Consider the following 25,524-nt stretch of genomic DNA (forward strand, 5'->3'; position numbering starts at 1 on the left):
TCATCAGTCTCAACAAATACACCGCAAAAAGAAGATTACATCGAATAGATCTCCACGAGAGAGGGGGGACATTGTATTGAGATCCAAAAAGAGAGAAGAAGCCAACTAGCTAATAACTATGGACCCGAAGGTCTGAGGTGAACTACTCACACTTCATTGGAGGGGCTATGATGATGTAGAAGCCCTCCGTGATGACGGCCCTCTCCGGCGGAGCTCCGGAACAGGCCCCAAGATGGGATCTCGTGGATACAGAAAGTTGCGGCGGTGGAATTAGGTTTTTGGCTCCGTATCTGATCGTTTGGGGGTACGTAGGTATATATAGGAGGAAGGAGTACGTCGGTGGAGCACCGAGGGGCCCACGAGGCAGGGGGCGCGGCGCGCCCCCCACCCTCGTGACCGCCTCTTTGACTCCTTGGAGTAGGGTCCAAGCCTCCTGGATCACGTTTGGTGAGAAAATCACGTTCCCGAAGGTTTTATTTCGTTTGGACTCCGTTTGATATTCTGTTTCTCCAAACTCTAAAATAGGCAAAAAACAACAATTCTGGGCTGGGCCTCCGGTTAATAGGTTAGTCCCAAAAATAATATAAAAGTGGAAAATAAAGCCCAATATAGTCCAAACAGTAGATAATATAGCATGGAGCAATCAAAAATTATAGATGCGTTGGAGACGTATTAGGAATCAATGCCAAGGCTATCGCCAGTCAGCCTTCCATTGATCCCTCATGGGCGGCGCAGTGCGGCGACGTGCCCCCTCCCGCCACGCGTACACACGTTGTCCCCCCCCCCCGGCCGCTATAAAATCCACCCCTTCCCTTGTCGGTGGACACACCCACCCGCAGCCACCCTCTCTTGCCGCCGACGCCCTTCCCTCTCTCCCCGTCTAGCCATCGCGTGCACGCTCAGCTGATGGGTGAACGGTTCTCCGGCGACGCGGCGGCGGCCAGCAGCTTTGGCCGCCACTCTCTGCATGAACGAGAAGCCCACCTCCTCCACGAGGCGAACTACCCGGCGCCCCCCGACATGCGTGCGTCGGGGCGGTGGAAGCTCAGCGCCGAGGGCGTCCCGGTCCCCCCGTTGCCCGACGTCGAACACCCCGGCTACTTTCACGCCGAGATTGAGCGTGTGCGGGTCTCTCTGTCGGGGAAGGAGCGGGCCCTCTACAACGTCGGCAACCACGATGCGTGGGGGGCGTACTTTGAACGCCGGCAGGCGGAGCGGCTTGTCACCATCAACAACGCACTGGTGGTAAGGGGGCGCAACAACAGCGACGGTCGCCGCCTGTGGTGGGGCGCCCCGGCCGCACGCTCCATGCCATCCTCGAGTACCTCTAGGGAGGCAACGATCCGTCGCTCGAGTAACTGGCGGCCCCGGCCCCCCACCGGAACGGCGACCATGGCTGCCGAGGCGAATGCTGGGCGGGTCCTCCTCCTACTACTCCCGATCCTCCTCCCACTCCTTCGGGCCACTGGCGCTCGTCAGCGTCAAGGCTGAGCCCGTGGAAACGCTTCTCGTCCGGCGCACCCGCGGTGCCGCCCTCGTCATCAACGAGGGCGGCCGCGCCTCCTCAGCTCCTACATCCCGCCTCGTCAAGCCAAAGATGGAGCTGGGGCTCGCCCCCGTGAAGATCGAGCACGCTGGCATGACCGCACTCGAAGACGAGGCCGCCATGAAGTGGGTGCGGGAGGACTAGGTGCGGCTGGAGATGGAGCGCCAGCGCCGCGCCCTAGAGGAGATCGCCGCATGGCGCTGTGGCCGCAACGAGGGAGGCGTCGTCGTCCTCGAGGACAGCGACGACGAGGCGCCGCCGCCGGCCAAACTAGTCCGCTAGAGCAACCCCGGGCAGGGGTCCAGCAGGGACGGACGTGTGAAGAAGGAGAAGGAGGACGGCGGCAACGGCGACTACGCCGCCTTCAGCAAGTTCTTCGACCTGTAGGCGCGGCAGCAGGCCGTTGTTTTCTTTTTTCATTAGATTTTATGTTTTCTATATGTAAAAAACCGTGGAACGCCTAAATATCGCCGAATCTATGTCGTGTTTGCCGAATTTTGGCCGAATGTCTTTTTAAAAGTATTTACAAAAAGTGCGTCTGAGGGCGGCGGTTGGGAACCCGATCGCCCCCACGCCGAGAACATCGCCGGTTCGCCCCCAAGCGGCGCTTTTTTCTAGCCCCTGGGAGGGCGAGCGGCTGGAGATGCTCTAAGTAGTATCATGCATGTCAAACTACTCCATCCGTACACGAATAAGTGTACATTTCGCTTTTTTTCTAAGTCAAAGTTTTAAAATTTTGATCAATTTTATAGGTAAAAAATAGCAACATTTATGACACTAGATTAGTATCAGTGGATCCGTTTTGAAATATACTTTCATAATATACCAATTTGATGTCATATATGTTACTACTCTTTTCTATATAGTTCCTCAAAATTTTAAAACTTTGACTCGGGACAAAAGGTGATGTACACTTATTCGTGGATGGAGGGTATCATATGCATGATACCAATATATGATACTCTCCATTGTCAGCAGCCTAACAGTCCCTGGCATCGGAGAGAGCGGCGACGACAGGGTTCGTCCATTCGTCGAAACTGATGTGGAGAAGAAAGCAAACGAGAGGGTGAGCGTGAGCCAAAGGGCCATGAGAGAGAGGGCGAGAGAGAGGGAGGAAGCAAGGGGGGAGAGGATTAAAGGTTAGAGGTCGGTGTACTCGTACATCCATTCGTAGCGGTGGTCGAGAGGAGGCGGCGCTGGAGGTGAGGACACAGCGGATTTTACTCCGCGTATTAAATTTATCAAACTAAACTTTGTAAAATTTGGCATTGTGAATGTTGGTTTTTTTTATACATTTGGTCAAAGTAGAGGTACTTTGATTTCAGACAAAACTTAACTATAGCGGTGGATTGGTACTGTCCCCTTTTAGGGTAACAAAAGAAAATATTCTCGCAAGTGGTCGTGCTGGAGTGTTTATCGGGCATGACTAGAAATCATGTGGGCTTTGCCCGCGCAGGTTCGAATCCTGCCGACCACGGTTTTGATTTTTGTCAAATGTTTGGTCAAATTATTATTAGTTAATAGTGTTATTCCACACAAAAAGATTATAACTCATATTTTTTTCACTCGTCTATTTCAATATCTGACTTAGCGTGGGGTGTCACTTGGTGTTGTGTGGGTGACGAGATTGGCATTTCAGTCAAAGAGATTAGCAGGAGTGCTTGCTTCTTCACCTTTGTGGGAGAATCTACTTAATTTATGTTTACATTTTACTCCATGGATCATTTTAGTTAAGATCGTTATTCCACGAATTTTTTTTCTAAAAATCACATTTTTTTCCCGCCTATTTCAATATTTGACTTAGCTTGGGGTGTTGACTTACAAACTTGGAGGCCAAACCGAACTAACAAACATTAGGAAATAACCAACTTGGGAATCAAGAAATATCTCTAAAAGATCTAAACTGCTAAGGGTAAATAGGGGATACATATCCCTTTAAGTTTAGGCGGGGCCCTTTCTAGCCCCACATAACAATGCTTGCAGCAGAATCATTGTCCATCAGGCACTAGTTTACCGTCAGGCGTGGTCCGCTCCGCTTCTACGAAATGAATTTCCAGGCAAGCTGCATCACATTGTCATCAATGTACGGCCGCAAGTCCCACATTAGACAATAGCCATCTAGCTCCGACGATGGTGTTTTAAGGCACAGTGCCTTGACTATCTTCTCCTGCAGGATAGCAAACTTCTGTCACAAAATAGCAACCAAAAGTAAACAGAGAGTAGTGGCATGTAGATGCTTCTATGCGAACCTGCATCGAATAATCCAACTTTAACATATTGTGAACCAGAATCATAACGCTCGAGTAAGATACTGCGCTGTCCAGCGGATCCACAGACTGCCCTTCATCCTGGTAAAATATGGTGCCAACATTTTTGGGTGAGGCTTAGTCAATGTTCCTACAGGCCATAGTATTTTAACGAACTAAAAAACTCGAGGCTGAAGTAATAAAGCATGGGACGAAGAGACTGCAAATAGAATTCACACCTCACAAGAATCTGCTGGCAGGTTATCATCATCATCAAAGCAATCTGAAGCTTCTAAGATACTAAGGCTGGCTGTTAGCGTAGTGCTATAAACATCCTCGGCCAGGCATTCAAGTTCTTCAATCAAAACTTTAGCTGGGCAAAATAAAGTGGAAAACACAAAAATATTAGACAGCACGGGCCAGTTAGTAAGGCATGAGCAGATGAATGATGAATTTAAGTTTGATATCCACGAAAAGAGAACGTGAAGGTTCATTGTTGTGCACACTAAAATGAGGACGTGACAGTGAAAGAAAATGCTTCTACTGGTAAGTACCGTGTGTCTTTCAGAAAGAGGAAAAGGGAGAAGGAACGAGGAAATGCAAAAGTTCGAACAAAGACGAGTGTGCATGCCTCTGAATAAATTCGACCGTCGCAGCTGTTTTACTGCAGTTAAGTAACAACACCTTTTCTGAGACCATAGAATAAGTTATGCAGTAATGATGTGACACCGGCACACTCCAACAGAGAGATGTAGCTACCTTTATTTATATGGTCCTCAAGTTTTTCCTCGCAAGATTGTACTGCAAAAATTTACTCTATTATCAGACAAAAATAGTTATAAAGGTCTGACTAAATGTAAATATGTTTATTACAAATGGGAGATACTAGTTTCAGCCAAATAGACATGTCCAAAGATAAGAATCATGCATAATATACTAGGGTCCTATATCAACATCCTAGTGTTACAAAGAGTTACTAGAATTTATAATATCTTTTGGTACCATGAGTTCTGGCTGATTTCCAACAGAGCCGGTATTTTCCCTAACAATCAGAATCTATCCACTGTCACTGAGCTCAAACTCTATAATTAACACTCCAATATAATCAGATCTTCTATCAATAACCTTACAATTAAACTAATAGGTCAAAACCTGAATATAGATATTGCAGTTGTGCCCTGCTGCCACAGTAACCACCATGCACAATACTTCAGCATCGTGGGTTTCACAAGAGGGCCTACCCATTTGTTCCCGCGAGCACACTAAAAAAGCTGAAGCATTGTAGTATTCTGCATGGCATTTTCTGTACTGTGAGTTACATACGCACAGCAGTGTAACTTCATCTAATCACCTAGATATAAAGACCACCAGGAAGAAATCCAAATGGAAAAACATATCTGCTAGATTAATAATTAAACAGCAGCTCTCCACTACAGAATTATAGATACACGATACACTCAGGCACAGGAAATGTGACTTTTAACTTACACTGGTTAATATTCCGGATACTTTGGTGCTGAAGGTGGCAGCCTGCTTCAAGATAGGACCTCAGTCGATCAGTGTAGTTAGATTTGACTAACTGACTGACAGCATCCGATTCCATGGGAATCATTGGTCTTCGAAAATGCTCTGACATAAGTGAGTCATGGAATTTGAACATAAGTGCAAAAAATAATAGGGGACTGTGCAGTATCTGTCAACACAATAATGTTCAGAAATCCAAGCAAGATTTTTATGCATTCATAAACTTAACTGGCAAATGACGCTTCATTCACCAAAGCTTAGAGCAGAAATTTACTTCATGAAAAAAATTACAGCTTCAAGAAATTACCAAATAAAACTGTTGAAATACGAAATCAATTTATCACTTTGTTCAGTATTACAGTACAAGAAATGCTAGTAGAAAATGTTGACATCTGTGAGAGCAAATGATGAAGGTTTCTACTTTAGCAGTTTGGCACCATGGCTGGAGCACACTTTAGGACCCTGGCTGCTTACATATCTTCTAAGTTCCTAACTATCAATAGGTCTGACATGTCAGCAAATGGGGGAATCACTAGACCTATTAACAGTACAAATAGGGATTCTAGGAAAGGGACTTCCATAAAAATTTGGTCAGACAATACAATACAGAGCAAAGGAACCAACACTGGGATATTCAAGGAGAAGAATGAACCAACCTAATTCCTGACGGAACTTTACAAGAAACATTTTTCCGGCATCAACTAGCTCCTCATATTGCGTAACCCTGTCGACGATAACAACACGCATATATATATGATTAGTACAAAAAATTCACAACCACAGGAAAAATATATAAATAAAATCACAACAGAAGTGTATATGCAAAGCAAGGGAACACATGCTGGTTATATCCTACAAAATCAGCTGGGCATATATCACCAAAAAATGTTCTCCAAAACACACAAAACAAGGGAGTAATATATCGTTCCTTCCAAATTCAAGTCAAGTGACAAACTGAAACTAATGGCATAAAGTCATAAAATAAAGTTCACACACAATTCAAAGGGAAATACTAGACACGACTCCTTGAGATGGCTGATGCTTGTTAGCACATTGTTGGTCCAAAAACAAGTGGATTGTTCTACTAGCAATTGTAAATGAAGTTACAACACAGTTATAGATTGATAAGTTTTCAGTTATGAAATAGCATCATTTTCGAAGATTAGATAATAATTATTTTGATACACATGTACTGCGACATTTGGTGAAAATCTATATACATGTACTGTGACATTTTAACTGAGTTACCCGATGTCAGTACTAAATGTTGAAAACTTTCTGTCGATATCTGGTTCTCTACTCCTACCAATTGTGTCGTCGAACCATGTTAATTCACAATGGGCTTTTGTTTCCAACTATAGCTCCGCCAATTCACTATGTCCACTTCAAATGGTGAATCAATCAAGTGTATGGTATTAAAAAGATTGAGGCCATTAATTACTTGGTCATGAAATCAAAGAAGCAGCGCCGAGCTTCCTCCTCGGACATTGGCGCCAACAACGGGGACACCTGATGTACTGCTGCTTCATCCACCATAAGGTCCAGCTAAACCGGTAAAAGATCTGACTGAAAGAAAAAGGAAAAAGAAATAGAAGTCAGGTTGGAGGAATTTGATGATCTATAACAAAGTTGGTGGATCTTTGATCATATATATCCAAAGTTAGTCAGTCTTTGATGAAATATTCAAAGTTAATTGTTTGATTTGATGATATATGTTGAAGACGTCTTTACAAATACAAAACAACAAATACAAAACAAATAAACTATACAAAAATATACTAATATGCCCTTGTTGGACCGCTACTCTCCAGCACATTGTTTGGGTGCGCTGCGAGGAACTCCTCGGCGGATATGGTGTGGGCATACTCGTCGTCCTGGCGACGAAGCGCACATCCCTATACACAACAAACACAGATCTTCAAGAGCACGGACAAGTCAGCTTCATCGGAGCCAGGATTGCAGCGAACCCCGGGCCAAAAACTAAGCGCTTATGACCAACGGCGGATCTAGGGTTTGAAAACAGGGTGATCCACCTTAAAAAAATTGACACCAAAATTATATACATGTGTATGTGTTCATCAGGTCATGTATTGTACTCGACATTACTCCCTCTGTACTGAAATGCTCAACTACAAGTATTTCGGTACAGAGGTACTCCCTTCGTCTCATAATATAAGAACGTTTTTGACACTAGTGTAGTGCCAAAAACGTTCTTATATTATGGGACAGAGGGAGTAGTAGTTAGCAACTTGCTCTTGATTATTTTTGCTAGCTAGCTGGGATCATCATTCGTGCTCTGGATAGCAATTACGTAGCAAACAATTAGCAACCTGGTCCACCTCAATCTCACCTTCGGCTCTGGACAAACCGCAAATCGACTCTGCAAAAAAGTGGTTGCAGGCTGCTGCTCAGCTCCCAGCTGCTAGCTTGTTATGTTGCACGTCTCCAGGCCCCAGGTCCCAGGGTGCACGCCTACACACCGCCGGCCGCCCGGCAGACTGATGTGGCTGGGCGCGGTGGGCGGCTCCAGCGCGGCAGCAGCAGCAGGGCGCAGGCGCGCAGCCACTTGCAGGCAAGGCGGCTTGAGTTGGAGGGCGGGGAAGGGTGCAACGTGCCGGCTACGGCGGGGCGTCCGGGTCCGCCGGGGGGCGGCTGGTGCGGGAGAGAGGACAGAGCGAGCAGGCGTTGGGGCAGAGGAGTCGGTCCTGCTGGCCTGTTGTGCTGCGGGTCGGGACGACTGGGCCGTTTGCTCGTTTTTTTTCCTTGGACATTGGCGCCAATGTCCAAGGAGGAAGCTCGGCGTTGCTTCTTTGATTTCATGACCAAGTAATTAATGGCCTCAATCTTTTTAATACCATACACTTGATTGATTCACCATTTGAAGTGGACATAGTGAATTGGCGGAGCTATAGTTGGAAACAAAAGCCCATTGTGAATTAACATGGTTCGACGACACAATTGGTAGGAGTAGAGAACCAGATATCGACAGAAAGTTTTCAACATTTAGTACTGACATCGGGTAACTCAGTTAAAATGTCACAGTACATGTATATAGATTTTCACCAAATGTCGCAGTACATGTGTATCAAAATAATTATTATCTAATCTTCGAAAATGATGCTATTTCATAACTGAAAACTTGTCAATCTATAACTGTGTTGTAACTTCATTTACAATTGCTAGTAGAACAATCCACTTGTTTTTGGAACAACAATGTGCTAACAAGCATCAGCCATCTCAAGGAGTCGTGTCTAGTATTTCCCTTTGAATTGTGTGTGAACTTTATTTTATGACTTTATGCCATTAGTTTCAGTTTGTCACTTGACTTGAATTTGGAAGGAACGATATATTACTCCCTTGTTTTGTGTGTTTTGGAGAACATTTTTTGGTGATATATGTCCAGCTGATTTTGTAGGATATAACTAGCATGTGTTCCCTTGCTCTGCATATACACTTCTGTTGTGATTTTATTTATATATTTTTCCTGTGGTTGTGAATTTTTTGTACTAATCATATATATATGCGTGTTGTTATCGTCGACAGGGTTACGCAATATGAGGAGCTAGTTGATGCCGGAAAAATGTTTCTTGTAAAGTTCCGTCAGGAATTAGGTTGGTTCATTCTTCTCCTTGAATATCTCAGTGTTGGTTCCTTTGCTCTGTATTGTATTGTCTGACCAAATTTTTATGGAAGTCCCTTTCCTAGAATCCCTATTTGTACAGTTAATAGGTCTAGTGATTCCCCCATTTGCTGACATGTCAGACCTATTGATAGTTAGGAACTTAGAAGATATGTAAGCAGCCAGGGTCCTAAAGTGTGCTCTAGCAATTGTTTGGACATTGAGATACTAATTACAACAAGTATTTGAGCTTAAAGAAAAAAATTACAGCAAGCATTTTTGAACATAATGAAAGACCGAACAAAACAAGAATTTCAGCAAGTATCTCTGTCCCTCTACAATGCATGACTACAAATGACACCAACATGTGAACAGATGGATAACTACTTAGAACCAAAACCAACATTCTTTTTCCACTGTTAAACAAGAATTCAATAGCACACCGTATGTGTACAAATGGACAACTACTTAGAGCCAAAGCTAACATTCTTTTTCCGCTGTTAAACATTTTACTAAAGAACAGAATAGGATTTAGGGGAGAAATAACCTCAGATTGTAGTTGTGCTTGTGCTGCTAGATGTAGTGACGGTGGCCTTCAACTCTCCTGCACCAGAAAATTAAATCAATCAATGAACTACACATGAGCAGAGACCACGCATCTACCAGCCCCTGCACGCCGGAATATTTCAGAAAAAGAAACAGGAGATTAGACAGTGGGGTGTATGTGTTACCTCAATTGAAGGAGTTGTGCTGCCAGATGTGCTCACGGTGACCTTGAAATATCCTGCGACACTAGATAATATACAATCAGTTCCCACCAAAAAACAGATAATATAGATCAGTCTTGTACACACACACATGAGCAGACTCTAGCACACACACTCATGAACATTATGCATCAGTCTGCAACAGTAAACTTCAGAACACACACACGCCAATGCAGCCGAGCGGATTCAGCCGTGCACATGCAGCCGAGCGCGGCACCGGATGCACTTGCGCTCGCCGTGGAGAAGCTCCCGTGTGCACTTGCGCCGCTCGTCGGGGAGTCCTTCTCCACCTCCGCCTGCAGGCCCTGGTGGCGAGCTCCTCCCATGGCCAGGTTCCCCACGGTGGGCATGGGTGGCCTCCTGGTGCCGCTCGCGCCTCCTCAAGCCCCCAGCCGTCGCGCCGCCGCCTCAAATCTAGCCAACGTCGCCCCCATGCACACCCTCCGCAACGACCAACCGGCACACACGATTGATGGAGGTGGGAAGATAGAAAGAAAGGAGGAGAGAGGGAAAGAGTGGAGGATTCACCTCTCGCCGGCCTCTCTGCTAGATGCGGCGCCGCCGCTGTTGCCGCCGCTCACGGAAGAGAGATGAGTAATGGGGTAAGTGAGGGTTTCGCGGAGGGGTGAGCGGGGGTCAATACGCGAAAATATTGTTTCGCGCCTGGACGAAGCGACGCGCGCGCGGGGTGGCTGCCGCGACCCGCTCGTTTTTCGCGGGTGACCCCAGCCCCGTTTTTGGCGAATATTCGAGGCATCTGGTTGCCCCTATCCTCCCTCGCCTCGGATCCAAACATGTGGCATCCCTGGATAAAAGGGCTATCCATGTCCCTTAGAGGATATCCCTGCAACCAAACACATCCTTGATCGAACACCTGCTGGACTTGGTGCCCGCCATCAACGGCGTCGAGAAGGAGCCGGAGGGTACCTAGCTACGGATGGATCAAGGGTGGATGACGTTGTAGTACAAGGCGAGTGGGCGCATAGGTGGGGGCTGCGGACGTCTGGCAATGCCTGGCGGTGGCCGAAGAGGTACAGTGACAACGTTGGACGAGGAGGGTGTCTATGTAAAGCAAGAGGGAGCAGGGGCGGAGTGGAAGATAATGTTACCATGAAGGGGTTATCCACTACTAGGAAAATGCTTATACACAGTAGCATAGTAGTAGCGCTGTAAAATAGTAAGTGTTGCTACTACTTAACAGTAGCGCTCGGGGACTACAAGCACTGCTAATATGAGCATAGCAGTAGCGCTGGACCTAGAAACGCGCTACTACTAAAACTGACAGACCGTTCCAGGCATTAGGGATACTAGTAGCGCTCATTGGTAGAAAGCGCTACTACTATTGATATTAGCAACAACGCTTTTCCCTTACCAACGCTAATGATATATTCAGTCCCTCCTAATAAGACCAAAGTTTAGTCCCACCTCGCTCCGAGAACAAAAAATTTACCACCTTAAATATGGTGCTTCTCAAACTATCACAACCACTTGGTCTTCATTGAACTCTATGTGTAGGATCTGTGGCCGCAACAGGAATCTTTACCGATTCTTAAACCGGAGAAGATTCCTATTGACAATTTAGATTCTACACAAAAAGATCATTGATGACCAATGTATTTTTGAAATTTTTTACATGCTTAGCGTTAGCAGTAGTGCGTTTTTACAGAGAGCGCTACTGCTATTGGTTTTAGCAGTAGCGCTTTTCCTTAGAAAGCGCTACTGCTATAGACTTTAGCAGTAGCGCTTTTTACGGACAAGCGCTACCACTAAGGGCCCTTATCCAAACCGGCCGGCCCGCGCGCGTCACTCTCCCCCTCACACTCTCTCATCGCCTCGGTCGCCACCGTCGCCGGCCTCCTCCACCCCAAGGTCGATCCGTCCCTCCTCCTCCTCCCCTCCTCCTCCCTCTCCGGTGCTCGCGGCCCCCTCCTCCTCCTCCCTCTCCGCCGGCGGTCCCCTCCTCCTCCTCCCTCTCGGCCGGCCCCCTCCTCCCTCTCCTGCTCTCTCCTCCTCCCTTCCCCCTCTCTCCTCCTCCCCCTCCTGCTCTCTCCTCCTCCTCCTTCCCCTTCTCCTCCCTCCTCCTCCTCCTTCCTCCTCTTCCTGGCCTCCTGCCACCTCCTCCTCCCCCCTTTCTGTAAACAGGTTTTAGTTTTTGTTAAATGTAGGTTTTTGTTTTTAGTAAATGTAGGTTTTTAGTATATTTTGTTTTTAGAAAATTTGAATAAGTAATTTGAGAAGAATAAGTAAATGTAGATCTTTTGAATAGAATAGGAAATTTTTAGAAATTTTGAATAAGTAAATTTGAATAGAATAAAATATGAAATTGAAAAATAAGTAAATGTAGGTCTTTTGAATAGAATAGGAATTTTTTATAAAATTTGAATAAGTAAATTTGAATAGAATAGGAAATTATAAGTAAATTTGAATAGAATATTAGTAGCTTATGGAGTTTCACTAAGTACTAAGATGATGATAATAATGTTTTTGTTTATATTTTGTTTTTGCAGAAATCAAGGAGCCCCTGCATCATCCCCGCCGTCGTCCGTCGTCGCCGACCCCCTCCGACCTCGATCGAGGTGAGACCAGCCACCCCATGTTGTTAATTTAATTGTTGGAAATATGCCCTAGAGGCAAGAATAAAAGAGTTATTATTATATTTCCTTGTTCATGATAATTGTCTTTATTCATGCTATAATTGTATTACGCGGAAATCGTAATACACGTGTGAATACATAGACCATAATATGTCCCTAGTAAGCCTCTAGTTGACTAGCTCGTTGATCAACAGATAGTCATGGTTTCCTGACTATTGACATTAGATGTCGTTGATAACGGGATCACATCATTAGGAGAATGATGTGATGGACAAGACCCAATCCTAAGCATAGCACAAGATCGTGTAGTTCGTTTTGCTAGAGCTTTTCCAATGTCAAGTATCTTTTCCTTAGACCATGAGATCGTGTAACTCCCGGATACCGTAGGAGTGCTTTGGGTGTACCAAACGTCACAACGTAGCTGGTGACTATAAAGGTGCACTACAGGTATCTCCGAAAGTGTCTGTTGGGTTGACACGGATCTAGACTGGGATTTGTCACTCCATATGACGGAGAGGTATCTCTGGGCCCACTCGGTAATGCATCATCATAATGAGCTCAAAGTGACCAAGTGTCTGGTCACGGGATCATGCATTACGGTACAAGTAAAGTGACTTGCCGGTAACGAGACTGAACGAGGTATTGGGATACCGACGATCGAGTCTCGGGCAAGTAACATACCGTTTGACAAAGGGAATTGTATATGGGGTTGATTGAATCCTCGACATCGTGGTTCATCCGATGAGATCATCGAGGAGCATGTGGGAGCCAACATGGGCATCCAGATCCCGCTGTTGGTTATTGACCGGAGAGCCGTCTCGGTCATGTCTGCGTGTCTCCCGAACCCGTAGGGTCTACACACTTAAGGTTCGGTGACGCTAGGGTTGTATGAATATAAGTATGCAGCAAACCAAAAGTTGTTTGGAGTCCCGGATGAGATCCGGACGTCACGAGGAGTTCCGGAATAATTCGGAGGTAAAGAATTATATATAGGAAGTGCAGTTTCGGCCACCGGGAAAGTTTCGGGGGTCACCGGTATTGTATCGGGACCACCGGAAGGGTCCCGGGGTCCACCGGATGGGGCCACCTATCTCGGAGGGCCCCGTGGGCTGAAGTGGGAGGGGAACCAGCCACTGGTGGGCTGGTGCGCCCCCCCCCCCCTGGGCCCCCCTCTGCGCCTAGGGTTGGGAACCCTAGGGGAGGGGGCGCCTCCACTTGCCTTGGGGGGCATTCCACCCCCTTTGCCCCCCCCCTAGAGATCCCATCTCTAGGGCCGGCGCCTCCCCCCCCCTAGGGGCCTATATAAAGGAGGGGGGAGGGAGGGCAGCCGCACCTGAAGTTTTGGCGCCTCCCTCTCCCCTTGCTACACCTCCTCCTCCCGTAGTTGCTTGGCGAAGCCCTGCCGGAACTCTGCTGCATCCACCACCACGCCGTCGTGCTGCTGGATCTTCATCAACCTCTCCTTTTCCCTTGCTGGATCAAGAAGGAGGAGACGTCATCCGCTCCGTACGTGTGTTGAACGCGGAGGTGCTGTCCGTTCGGCACTTGGTCATCGGTGATTTGGATCACGACGAGTACGACTCCCTCAACCCCGTTCTCTTGAACGCTTCCGATCGCGATCTACAAAGGTATGTAGATGCACTCCTATCACTCGTTGCTTAGATGAACTCATAGATGGATCTTGGTGAAACCGTAGGAAAATTTTTATTTTCTGCAACGTTCCCCAACAGTGGCATCATGAGCTAGGTCTATGCGTAGTTCTCTATTGCACGAGTAGAACACAAATCTGTTGTGGGCGTAGATCTTGTCAACTTGCTTGCCGCTACTAGTCTTATTTTGCTTCAGTGGTATTGTGGGATGAAGCGGCCCGGACCGACCTTACACGTACGCTTACGTGAGACAGGTTCCACCGACTGACATGCACTAGTTGCATAAGGTGGCTAGCGGGTGTCTGTCTCTCCCACTTTAGTTGGAGTGGATTCGATGAAAAGGGTCCTTATGAAGGGTAAATAGAAGTTAACAAAATCACGTTGTGGTTATTCGTAGGTAAGAAAACGTTCTTGCTAGAACCCAATTGCAGCCACGTAAAAGATGCAACAATAATTAGAGGACATCTAACTTGTTTTTGCAGCAATTGTCTTGTGATATGATATGGCCAAAAGTTGTGATGAATGATGAATGATATATTGTGATGTATGAGATCATGTTCTTGTAATAGGAATCACGACTTGCATGTCGATGAGTATGACAACCGGCAGGAGCCATAGGAGTTGTCTTTATTTTTTGTATGACATGCGTGTCATTGAAGAACGCCATGTAAATTATTTTACTTTATTGCTAAACGCGTTAGCCATAGAAGTAGAAGTAGTCGTTGGCGTGACAACTTCATGAAGACACGATGATAGAGATCATGATGATGGAGATCATGGTGTCATGCCGGTGACGAAGATGATCATGGAGCCCCGAAGATGGAGATCAAATGAGCTATATGATATTGGCCATATCATGTCACTATTATATAATTACATGTGATGTTTATTATGTTTATGCATCTTGTTTACTTAGAACAACGGTAGTAAATAAGATGATCCCTTATAACAATTTCAAGAAAGTGTTCTCCCCTAACTGTGTGCTGTTGCTAAAGTTCGTCGTTTTGAAGCACCATGTGATGATCGGGTGTGATAGATTCTTACGTTCACATACAACGGGTGTAAGACAGTTTTACACATGCAAAACACATAGGGTTAACTTGACGAGCCTACCATGTACAGACATGGCCTCGGAACACAGAGACCGAAAGGTCGAACATGAGTCGTATGGAAGATACGATCAACATGGAGATGTTCACCGATGATGACTAGTCCGTCTCACGTGATGATCGAACACGGCCTAGTCGACTCGGATCGTGTAACACTTAGATGACTAGAGGGATGTCTAATCTAAGTGGGAGTTCATTAAATAATTTGATTAGATGAACTTAATTATCATGAACTTAGTCTAAAACTTTTGCAAATATGTCTTGTAGATCAAATGGCCAACGCTCATGTCAACATGAACTTCAACGCGTTCCTAGAGAAAACTAAGCTGAAAGATGATGGCAGCAACTATACGGACTGGGTCCGGAACCTAAGGATCATCCTCATAGCTGCCAAGAAAGCATATGTCCTAGAAGGACCGCTAGGTGAAGCACCCATCCCAGAGAACTAAGACGTTATGAACGCTTGGCAGTCATGTGCTGATGATTACTCCCTCGTTCAGTGCGGCATGCTTTACAGCTTAGAACCGGGGCTCCAAAAGTGCTTTGAGCAACACGGAGCATATGAGATGTTCGAGGAGCTGAAAATGGTTTTCCAAGCTCATGCCCGGGTCGAGAGATATGAAGTCTCTGACAAGTTCTACAGTTGTAAGATGGAGGAAAATAGTTCTGTCAGTGAGCACATACTCAAAATGTCTGGGTTGCACAACCGCCTGTCCCAGCTGGACATTAACCTCCCGGACAAGGCGGTCATTGACAGAATCCTTCAGTCGCTCCCACCAAGCTACAAGAGCTTTGTGATGAACTACAATATGCAGGGGATGGTGAAAACCATTCCTGAAGTATTTTCAATGCTGAAGTCGGCAGAGGTAGAAATCAAGAAAGAACATCAAGTGTTGATGGTCAATAAAACCACCAAGTTCAAGAAGGGCAAGGGTAAGAAGAACTTCAAGAAGGACGGCAAGGATGTTGCCGCGCCCGGTAAGCCAGTTGCCGGGAAGAAGTCAAAGAATGGACCCAAGCCTGAGACTGAGTGCTTTTATTGCAAAGGGAAGGGTCACTGGAAGCGGAACTGCCCCAAATACTTAGCGGACAAGAAGGCCGGCAACACTAAAGGTATATTTGATATACATGTAATTGATGTGTACCTTACCAGTAATCGTAGTAACTCCTGGGTATTTGATATCGGTGCCGTTGCTCATATTTGTAACTCACAGCAGGAGTTGCGGCATAAGCGGAGACCGGCGAAGGACGAGGTGACGATGCGCGTCGGGAATGGTTCCAAGGTCGATGTGATCGCCGTCGGCACGCTACCTCTACATTTACCTACGGATTAGTTTTAAACCTCAATAATTGTTATTTAGTGCCAAGTTTGAGCATGAACATTGTATCTGGATCTCGTTTGATACGAGATGGCTACTCATTTAAATCCGAGAATAATGGTTGTTCTATTTATATGAGAGATATGTTTTATGGTCATGCCCCGATGGTCAATGGTTTATTCTTAATGAATCTCGAACGTAATGTTACACATATTCATAGTGTGAATACCAAAAGATGTAAAGTTGATAACGATAGTCCCACATACTTGTGGCACTGCCGCCTTGGTCACATTGGTGTCAAGCGCATGAAGAAGCTCCATGCTGATGGACTTTAGAGTCTCTCGATTATGAATCATTTGACACATGCGAACCATGCCTCATGGGCAAAATGACCAAGACTCCGTTCTCCGGAACAATGGAGCGAGCAACCAACTTATTGGAAATCATACATACCGATGTGTGCGGTCCAATGAGCGTTGAGGCTCGCGGAGGATATCGTTATGTTCTCACTCTCACTGATGACTTGAGTAGATATGGGTATGTCTACTTGATGAAACACAAGTCTGAGACCTTTGAAAAGTTCAAGGAATTTCAGAATGAGGTAGAGAATCAACGTGACCGAAAGATAAAGTTCTTACGATCAGATCATGGAGGAGAATATTTAAGTCACGAATTTGGTACGCACTTAAGAAAATGTGGAATCGTTTCACAACTCACGCCGCCTGGAACACCTCAGCGTAACAGTGTGTCTGAACGTCGTAATCGCACTCTATTGGATATGGTGCGGTCTATGATGTCTCTTACCGATTTACCGCTATCATTTTGGGGATATGCTCTAGAGACAGCTACATTCACTTTAAATAGGGCTCCGTCTAAATCTGTTGAGATGACACCGTATGAATTATGGTTTGGGAAGAAACCTAAGCTGTTGTTTCTAAAAGTTTGGGGATGCGATGCTTATGTCAAGAAACTTCAACCTGAAAAGCTCGAACCCAAGTCGGGAAAATGCGTCTTCATAGGATACCCTAAGGAAACCATTGGGTATACCTTCTACTTAAGATCCGGGGGCAAGATCTTTGTTTCCAAGAACGGATCCTTTCTAGAAAAAGAGTTTCTCTCGAAAGAAGTAAGTGGGAGGAAAGTAGAACTCGATGAAGTACTACCTCTTGAACCAGAAAGTAGTGCAGCTCAGGAAAATGTTCCTGTGGTGCCTACACCAACTGGAGAGGAAATTAATGATGATGATCAAGGTACTTCGGATCAAGTTGCTACTAAACTTTGTAGGTCCACAAGGACACGTTCCACACCAGAGTGGTATGGCAACCCTGTCCTGGAAATCATGTTGTTAGACAACGGTGAACCTTCGAACTATGAAGAAGCGATGGCGGGCCCAGATTCCAACAAATGAAGCCATGCAATCCGAGATAGAATCCATGAATGAAAACAAAGTATGGACTTTGACAGACTTGCCCGATGATCGGCGAGCGATAGAAAACAAATGGATCTTTAAGAAGAAGACGGACGCGGATGGTAATATTACCATCTATAAATCTCGACCTGTCGCTAAGGGTTATCGGCAAGTTCAAGGGGTTGACTACGATGAGACTTTCTCTCCCGTAGCGAAGCTGAAGTCCGTCCGAATCATGTTAGCAATTGCCGCATACTATGATTATGAGATATGGCAGATGGACATCAAAACGGCATTCCTTAACGGACATCTTAAGGAAGAACTGTATATGATGCAGCCAGAGGGTTTTGTCGATCCTAAGAATGCTAACAAAGTATGCAAGCTCCAGCGATCCATTTATGGGCTGGCGCAAGCATCTCGGAGTTGGAACATTCGCTTTGATGAGATGATCAAAGCGTTTGGGTTTATGCAGACTTATGGAGAAGCCTGCGTTTACAAGAAAGTGAGTGGGAGCTCTGTAGCATTTCGCATATTATATGTAGATGACATACTCTTGATGGGAAATGATATAGAACTTTTGGACAGCATTAAGGCCTACTTGAATAAGTGTTTTTCAATGAAGGACCTTGGAGAAGCTGCTTACATATTAGGCATCAAGATCTATAGGGATAGATCAAGACGCCTCATAGGTATTTCACAAAGCACATACCTTGATAAGATTTTGAAGAAGTTCAAAATGGATCAGTCCAAGAAAGGGTTCTTGCCTGTATTGCAAGGTGTGAGATTGAGCTCGGCTCAATGCCCGACCACGACAAAAGATAAAGAAGAGATGAGTGTCATCCCCTATGCTTTAGCCATAGGATCTATTATGTATGCCATGCTATGTAACAGACCTGATGTAAACCTTGTCGTAAGTTTGGTAGGAAGGTACCAAAGTAATCCCGGCAAGGAACACTGGACAACGGTCAAGAATATCCTGAAGTACCTAAAAAGGACAAAGGACATGTTTCTTGTTTATGGAGGTGACGAAGAGCTCGTCGTAAAGGGTTACGTCAATGCTAGCTTCGACACAGATCTGGATGACTCTTAAGTCACAAACCGGATACGTGTATATGTTGAATGGTGGAGCAGTAAGCTGGTGCAGCTGCAAGCAGAGCGTCGTGGCGGGATCTACATGTGAAGCGGAGTACATGGCAGCCTCGGAGGCAGCGCATGAAGCAATTTGGGTGAAGGAGTTCATCACCGACCTAGGAGTCATACCCAATGCGTCGGGGCCGATCAAACTCCTCTGTGACAACACTGGAGCTATTGCCCTTGCCAAGGAGCCCAGGTTTCACAAGAAGACCAGGCACATCAAGCGTCGTTTCAACTCCATCCGTGAAAATGTTCAAGATGGAGACATAGATATTTGCAAAGTACATACGGATCTGAATGTCGCAGATCCATTGACTAAACCTCTTTCACGAGCAAAACATGATCAACACCAGAACTCTATGGGTGTTCGATTCATCACAATGTAACTAAATTATTGACTCTAGTGCAAGTGGGAGACTGTTGGAAATATGCCCTAGAGGCAATAATAAAAGAGTTATTATTATATTTCCTTGTTCATGATAATTGTCTTTATTCATGCTATAATTGTATTATCCGGAAATCGTAATACACGTGTGAATACATAGACCATAATATGTCCCTAATAAGCCTCTAGTTGACTAGCTCGTTGATCAACAGATAGTCATGGTTTCCTGACTATGGACATTAGATGTCGTTGATAATGGGATCACATCATTGGGAGAATGATGTGATGGACAAGACCCAATCCTAAGCATAGCACAAGATCGTGTAGTTCGTTTTGCTAGAGCTTTTCCAATGTCAAGTATCTTTTCCTTAGACCATGAGATCGTGTAACTCCCGGATACCGTAGGAGTGCTTTGGGTGTACCAAACGTCACAACATAACTGGGTGACTATAAAGGTGCACTACAGGTATCTCCGAAAGTGTCTGTTGGGTTGACATGGATCGAGACTGGGATTTGTCACTCCGTATGACGGAGAGGTATCTCCGGGCCCACTCGGTAATGCATCATCATAATGAGCTCAAAGTGACCAAGTGTCTGGTCACGGGATCATGCATTACGGTACGAGTAAAGTGACTTGCCGGTAACGAGACTGAACGAGGTATTGGGATATCGACGATCGAGTCTCGGGCAAGTAACATACCGTTTGACAAAGGGAATTGTATATGGGGTTGATTGAATCCTCGACATCGTGGTTCATCCGATGAGATCATCGAGGAGCATGTGGTAGCCAACATGGGTATCCAGATCCCGCTGTTGGTTATTGACCGGAGAGCCGTCTCGGTCATGTCTGCATGTCTCCCGAACCCGTAGGGTCTACACACTTAAGGTTCGGTGACGCTAGGGTTGTATGAATATAAGTATGCAGCAAACCGAAAGTTGTTCGGAGGCCCGGATGAGATCCCGAACGTCACGAGGAGTTCCGGAATAGTTTGGAGGTAAAGAATTATATATAGGAAGTGCAGTTTCGGCCACCGGGAAAGTTTCGGGGGTCACCGGTATTGTACCGGGACCACCGGAAGGGTCCCGGGGGTCCACCGGGTGGGGCCACCTATCCCGGAGGGCCCCGCGGGCTGAAGTGGGAGGGGAACCAGCCCTTGGTGGGCTGGTGCGCCCCCCTGGGCCCCCTCTGCGTCTAGGGTTGGGAACCCTACGGGAGGGGGCGCCTCCACTTGCCTTGGGGGGCACTCCACCCCCCTTGGCCGCCGCCCCCCTAGAGATCCCATCTCTAGGGCCGGCGCCCCCCCTGGGGGCCTATATAAAGGAGGGGGGAGGGAGGGCAGCCGCACCTGAAGTTTTGGCGCCTCCCTCTCCCCTTGCTACACCTCCTCCTCCTGTAGTTGCTTGGCGAAGCCTGCCGGAACTCTGCTGCATCCACCACCACGTCGTCGTGCTGCTGGATCTTCATCAACCTCTCCTTTTCCCTTGCTGGATCAAGAAGGAGGAGACGTCATCCGCTCCGTACGTGTGTTGAACGCGGAGGTGTTGTCCGTTCGGCACTTGGTCATCGGTGATTTGATCACGACGAGTACGACTCCCTCAACCCCGTTCTCTTGAACGCTTCCGCTCGCAATCTACAAAGGTATGTAGATGCACTCCTATCACTCGTTGCTTAGATGAACTCATAGATGGATCTTGGTGAAACCGTAGGAATTTTTTTATTTTCTGCAACGTTCCCCGACATTAATTTAGGTATTTTAGGTGTTTAATCTTAGAATAATGTAGTATGAACCCTAGTTATGATCGAATCATGTTCAAAATGTAGGTTTTTAATTAGGTGTAGTAAATAGAATTTAGGTGTTTTAGGTGTCACATTTGTTGTTATTTTTTAGTTAAAGCAATTATTCCCGCATCGACGTTGACGATGCCTATCCCACATCCTCATCGTCGACTCGATGGAGGAGGCCTGGGCTCGGTGAGGAGCCATGTACAGGACTGGGCTTCGCCGGGCTGGTACTGGGAGGTGCTACCTTCTGGGGGGCGCAACTTGGTGAGAAGCCAGCCCATCATTGACCCGAACCTTCTTTGGTGGCGGTCGCGTGGGCCAGTGAGGGTGCGGAGGCTTGAGGACCCCGCGGAGGTGGTACATCACCGTGTCAGCGAGGAGGATGAGCACGTCCGTCGCTACATGGTTGCGTTGGAGGGCAGGTTCTCCAATATCTAGGAGGTTCTTCAGGGATCTCACTGGAGCTATGATCATGTGATGGTTCCTTCTCTTTGGGTGTGCACCGCCCACGCCGATACCCGCCGTTTGCTACGGTTTTAGCTGTATTAGTGATGCTATATGTATGATACTATTCGAGATCTATTAGTGATAATATTCGACGATGTACGAACGAAAGAGATGATTTAGTTTTGCTTATTGAATGAATGCTAATTTCAATACTATTTTATTTTACAATTTGGTTTTGCTTATTGAATGCTCAAATTGGAAAACTACTCCATCAAGTTTGAATGCTCATATGATGTAGATATAAACATGTATATGTTGTGTTGCACAAATAGGATATGTGCTTGCCCAAGTGGCCGGCCATGTTTGCAGGTTACACCTCCTATAGTGGCCTATGTTTTGCCGGAGTGTTAATTAATTTCCGTTCCGGCAAATTTCAGGCGCTCGATATGTCCTTTTTTAGCAAAGGTCATGCCGGATTTTTTCGTGAATTCTGGTGACTTGTGCTAGAATATGTAGGAAATATCGAGTGGCATGGATTTTCTAGAAAAATAATTAAATGACATTTTGGGTTGACTTTAAGTCTGTCGAGGCTCCATCATCGAAGGTTGAAAAATCAGTGAGGGAGTGTATACACCATATATGAGAGAGGACGAACAAGCCCGACTGTTGTTGTGGGGGTCGTTTCTCCTTCTTCTCCGGGTGCTAGACCTTTGTTATGCACTAGGGGAAGGAGGAGTAACGACCATCACCGACGGTCGCAAATGTCAGAGAGGAATCAGTGAGTGAGAGTCTCCACCACCACCAACGGTTGAATGTATACACCACATGAGTTGAGAGTTTTCAAGAAAAAGACTTGACAGACCGATAGTCAACCTGTGATGAATAATAATGATCTGATTTAATTTTTGTAGTACATATATTGAATTTTAATCTTTGAATTATGAACGTAGGAAATGTCGTCATCGGACAATGAAAGTCTCCCGGGGGAGTGCAGCTGGTACAACGACGAATGAGGTCTGTGCGACAGGCCTCACCTGGACGAAGATCGGCTCTTCAGCATTAAGCTCCAAGAGACCTTCGATGTTGAAACGGTACGCAACGACGACAAGTGTTTTTTTGTAATTAAGCATGACTTCAACTATTTCAATGTTTAATTTTTATATTTTACAATTTGAGTAGCTTAACCCATGCCATGCAAGACACTATGTCTTGGAGAGGATGGATTTTGAAGACCATGAAAATTTCGAAACAAAGAAAATTCACCTAAGGACCCATCATGGTATGGATTTTGAAGTAAATCTGTACAATTCTGAGAGCGTAACCCATTTTGGTTGCAAAAATTGGGAAGCACTTTGCAAGATGTATGATTTTTATGAGGGTATGCTTGTCACCATGGATCTTGGTGATCCTGACATCGACCAAGACAATATGGACATTTGGGTCGTTATTGATACACTTCCAATTCTACCGCTATGTGAGTTTCTCAAACATAGTTATTAACTAATTTATATTATTTATTTCAAAATAGTTGATAACTTATTTCCATTGATAGCTTATTTTCATTCTTCAAACAATGTGCGGAAGATGGTAGACAGAAACTACTACATCGATGGCTCTGAGTTAACTTATCAGGAGAAAAATCATCTGATCGCATTTTGTACTAATCTTGAGAATTGCAATACCTATTATCAAACTCCTCCACATTATGGTGAATACGTGCCACTAGTGCACGTGTTGAACCACGCTAACATCCATGGACATGCCATGGTAAGATTTTTAACTATTACGACATCCGTGCATCTTTTGCATAAATTCTTTTAAAACTTAAGTACATTGCTAACTACGAAGTTATTACTATGTTTTTCAACAGAAAATCCCGTCGGATTGTGTGCCTCATCTGATGTATCAGAATGGTCGCCTTGATGTTTTGAACATACAACCAGGTCATCCTATGAGTCACACATGTGAATATCGGATTTCTAAAAACAGTGAAGACCTGATAATCAAAGAATGGAAAAAAATGTATGGTCAGTTGTAGGGAGGTTCTGGGAAGCAAGATCGTGCGAGAGGCAAGAATTGAAGACAGGATAATCTCCATTCTCCATAATGGAGAGTCAGGGGCTATATTGTTTTATGCTATTTTACCTAGGAGAAGGTAGTAGGTCCTAGCTAATACTCATAATTATGTGCTAAGAACAACTAAGTATGATTGGTTAGATGACTATGATGATGATGTGGTATCGGTATAAGTTGTATGATCGATGATGATGAGTATGACTTGTTATTATGATACCAATGATGAGTTATTTATTATTATGATCGATGATGCATGATGTTAAGTTGTTATATGAGCATGATAAGTTATTATATATATATCAGTAGATGAAATGAACATGGATTAGATTTAAGTGGAGGCAACATGTGGCGCACATCAAAAGTACTACTAATGCAAACTAGATCAAGTTTGGATTAGTAGTACTTTCGACATGCTCCACATGTTGCCTCCACTTGAATCTACTCCACGTTCATTTCACCCACTGTTATATATAATAACTAATCATGATCATAAAATCATGTGATGAAAGTATTGTATGTAAAACCACAACGAAAATAAGCTGTATTTTTAAAAATACAGGAAAAGTTAGCAGCAGCGCTTTTTAGAAGAAGCGCTACTGCTACTTAGTACTATTAGCAGCGCTTTTCAAAAGAAGCACTACTGCTAACTAGGTATAGTTGTAGCGCCTTAGTGGTAGCGCTGGTACAAGCGCTACTGCTAGCTCAAAAACAAGCGCTATTACTAGGGTTTTCCCTAGTAGTGATCGATGGGTCTGAGGTGTCAGAGTCTTACGTGGCGGTGATCTGGATTACCGCAAAGCCCCTCCACCCCCAGTTTGCTTTCGATTTGCAGAAAAAAGATGTCCGGACCAGTCAGCGAATGGATACATGACCGCGTTTGATAGGAACACACGTCTGGACCGCGCGGCCTGGAAGGTTGCGGACAGTTTGAGGGTCTATGGTTGAGATGCCCTTACCCCTTGTGGGGCTCCCGCAAGGGTTACTTTCTTGGCATGCGAGCTCTCAAGTAATGTGACCAGAACACCGCCCCATGTTGCGTGATGGGCGCTCCCTTTGGATTTCTTTTTTTAAATACATGTTTCTGGGTTTTAGATATTTTTTGTTTTTTGGCTTTTCGGTTTTTGCTTGGTTTTCTCTAAGTTTTGGAGGATTTTTTTGGAGGGGCGAGGAGGGTGGTTCTTCTCGAGAATAGTGCTTTTCTGCAAGAGGCACACCATGTGCTAAGCACAGTTGTCCTTTCAAAATAAAGAAAAACACAGTTTGTGCCTCACTAGAAAGCATAGTTCTGCTTCTTGTGGAGGCACATATTTACTTCCACACTCGCGAGTGTTGAGTATCGTGATTATTAGGAAATCTAGGATAGAGTAGGATATTATTTTACCTTGCCTTGTACTCCAAAATGATTATGTACTCCTATATATATGCCCATCAGACGCAAGCAATACAACAAACTATTCCACCAATTCCTCTCTCTCCCTTCTAACATGGTATTAGACTGCGTCAGACTCGTCGGCTGTCTCTGCTCAGGCGTCGCTGCTCCATTGGTCGCTCGGGCCTCGCTGCCCGGGCGTCGGTGTTGCTTTGGCATCCCGGGTGTTGGTGCTGACGCGCTCGAGCGCCCGACTTCCCATGCCGTCCGTCATCGCTGGCTTCATCTCAGACTCTGCCTCCACCGAGCGGCATCCCCGACCTCACGCGCAATCGGCTTGATCACCCGCTCGCCACCGTGATCCGCCCCATCTACGTCGCACGACCGACCTGGCCAGTCGGTGGTGCGCGCCTCCGCGGGTCCCGTGAAGATCGTTCCCGAGTTCAGCGCGCCCCTCCACCAATCGAGCATTGGGCTGCCATTGCGTCGCCCCGTCGGGCCGCAGCGCCGCCGCCCCGTGGTTCTTCTCTCGGTTGCACCGACCCGCGT

At 45.7% G+C, this 25,524-nt stretch overlaps 1 protein-coding gene and 1 non-coding gene across 8 annotated transcripts; one reads left to right on the top strand and one right to left on the bottom strand.

Moving 5' to 3' along the window:
* Positions 1-2,941: 2,941 nt before the first annotated feature.
* TRNAS-AGA (transfer RNA serine (anticodon AGA)) lies at positions 2,942-3,023 on the top strand. The gene has a single exon. It is a non-coding gene; the product is annotated as a tRNA-Ser (tRNA).
* A 367-nt stretch (positions 3,024-3,390) lies between these two features.
* LOC123160037 (uncharacterized) lies at positions 3,391-10,393 on the bottom strand. 7 transcript variants are annotated; one of them, XM_044577858.1, is made up of 11 exons: positions 10,231-10,393; positions 9,667-9,727; positions 9,483-9,539; positions 6,758-6,878; positions 5,973-6,040; positions 5,281-5,421; positions 4,552-4,593; positions 4,424-4,456; positions 4,032-4,165; positions 3,796-3,894; positions 3,391-3,713 (listed from the first exon to the last, which is right to left on the bottom strand). In XM_044577858.1, exons 4-11 carry the CDS (start codon positions 6,850-6,852, stop codon positions 3,585-3,587), a joined length of 741 nt encoding a protein of 246 aa, XP_044433793.1. In that variant the 5' UTR covers positions 6,853-6,878; positions 9,483-9,539; positions 9,667-9,727; positions 10,231-10,393; the 3' UTR covers positions 3,391-3,584. The 7 variants fall into 7 exon arrangements, with proteins under 7 accessions (XP_044433793.1, XP_044433791.1, XP_044433794.1 ...); XM_044577856.1 differs by having other exon boundaries at positions 6,758-6,882; XM_044577859.1 differs by having other exon boundaries at positions 9,667-9,719; positions 10,231-10,334.
* Between the last annotated feature and the right edge of the window lie 15,131 nt (positions 10,394-25,524).

The sequence above is a fragment of the Triticum aestivum genome, chromosome 7B, assembly GCF_018294505.1.
Source record: "Triticum aestivum cultivar Chinese Spring chromosome 7B, IWGSC CS RefSeq v2.1, whole genome shotgun sequence".
NCBI lineage: Eukaryota > Viridiplantae > Streptophyta > Magnoliopsida > Poales > Poaceae > Triticum > Triticum aestivum.

Excerpts from the sequence above, each read along its gene's own strand:
- LOC123160037 (XM_044577858.1), bottom strand. The coding sequence starts at position 6,852 with ATGGTGGATGAAGCAGCAGTACATCAGGTGTCCCCGTTGTTGGCGCCA. Across the intron at positions 4,166-4,423 it reads ACGGTCGAATTTATTCAGAG|CTAAAGTTTTGATTGAAGAA; the intron begins GCATGCACACTC and ends TATTTTGCCCAG. Across the intron at positions 3,895-4,031 it reads TGCCAGCAGATTCTTGTGAG|GATGAAGGGCAGTCTGTGGA; the intron begins GTGTGAATTCTA and ends ATATTTTACCAG.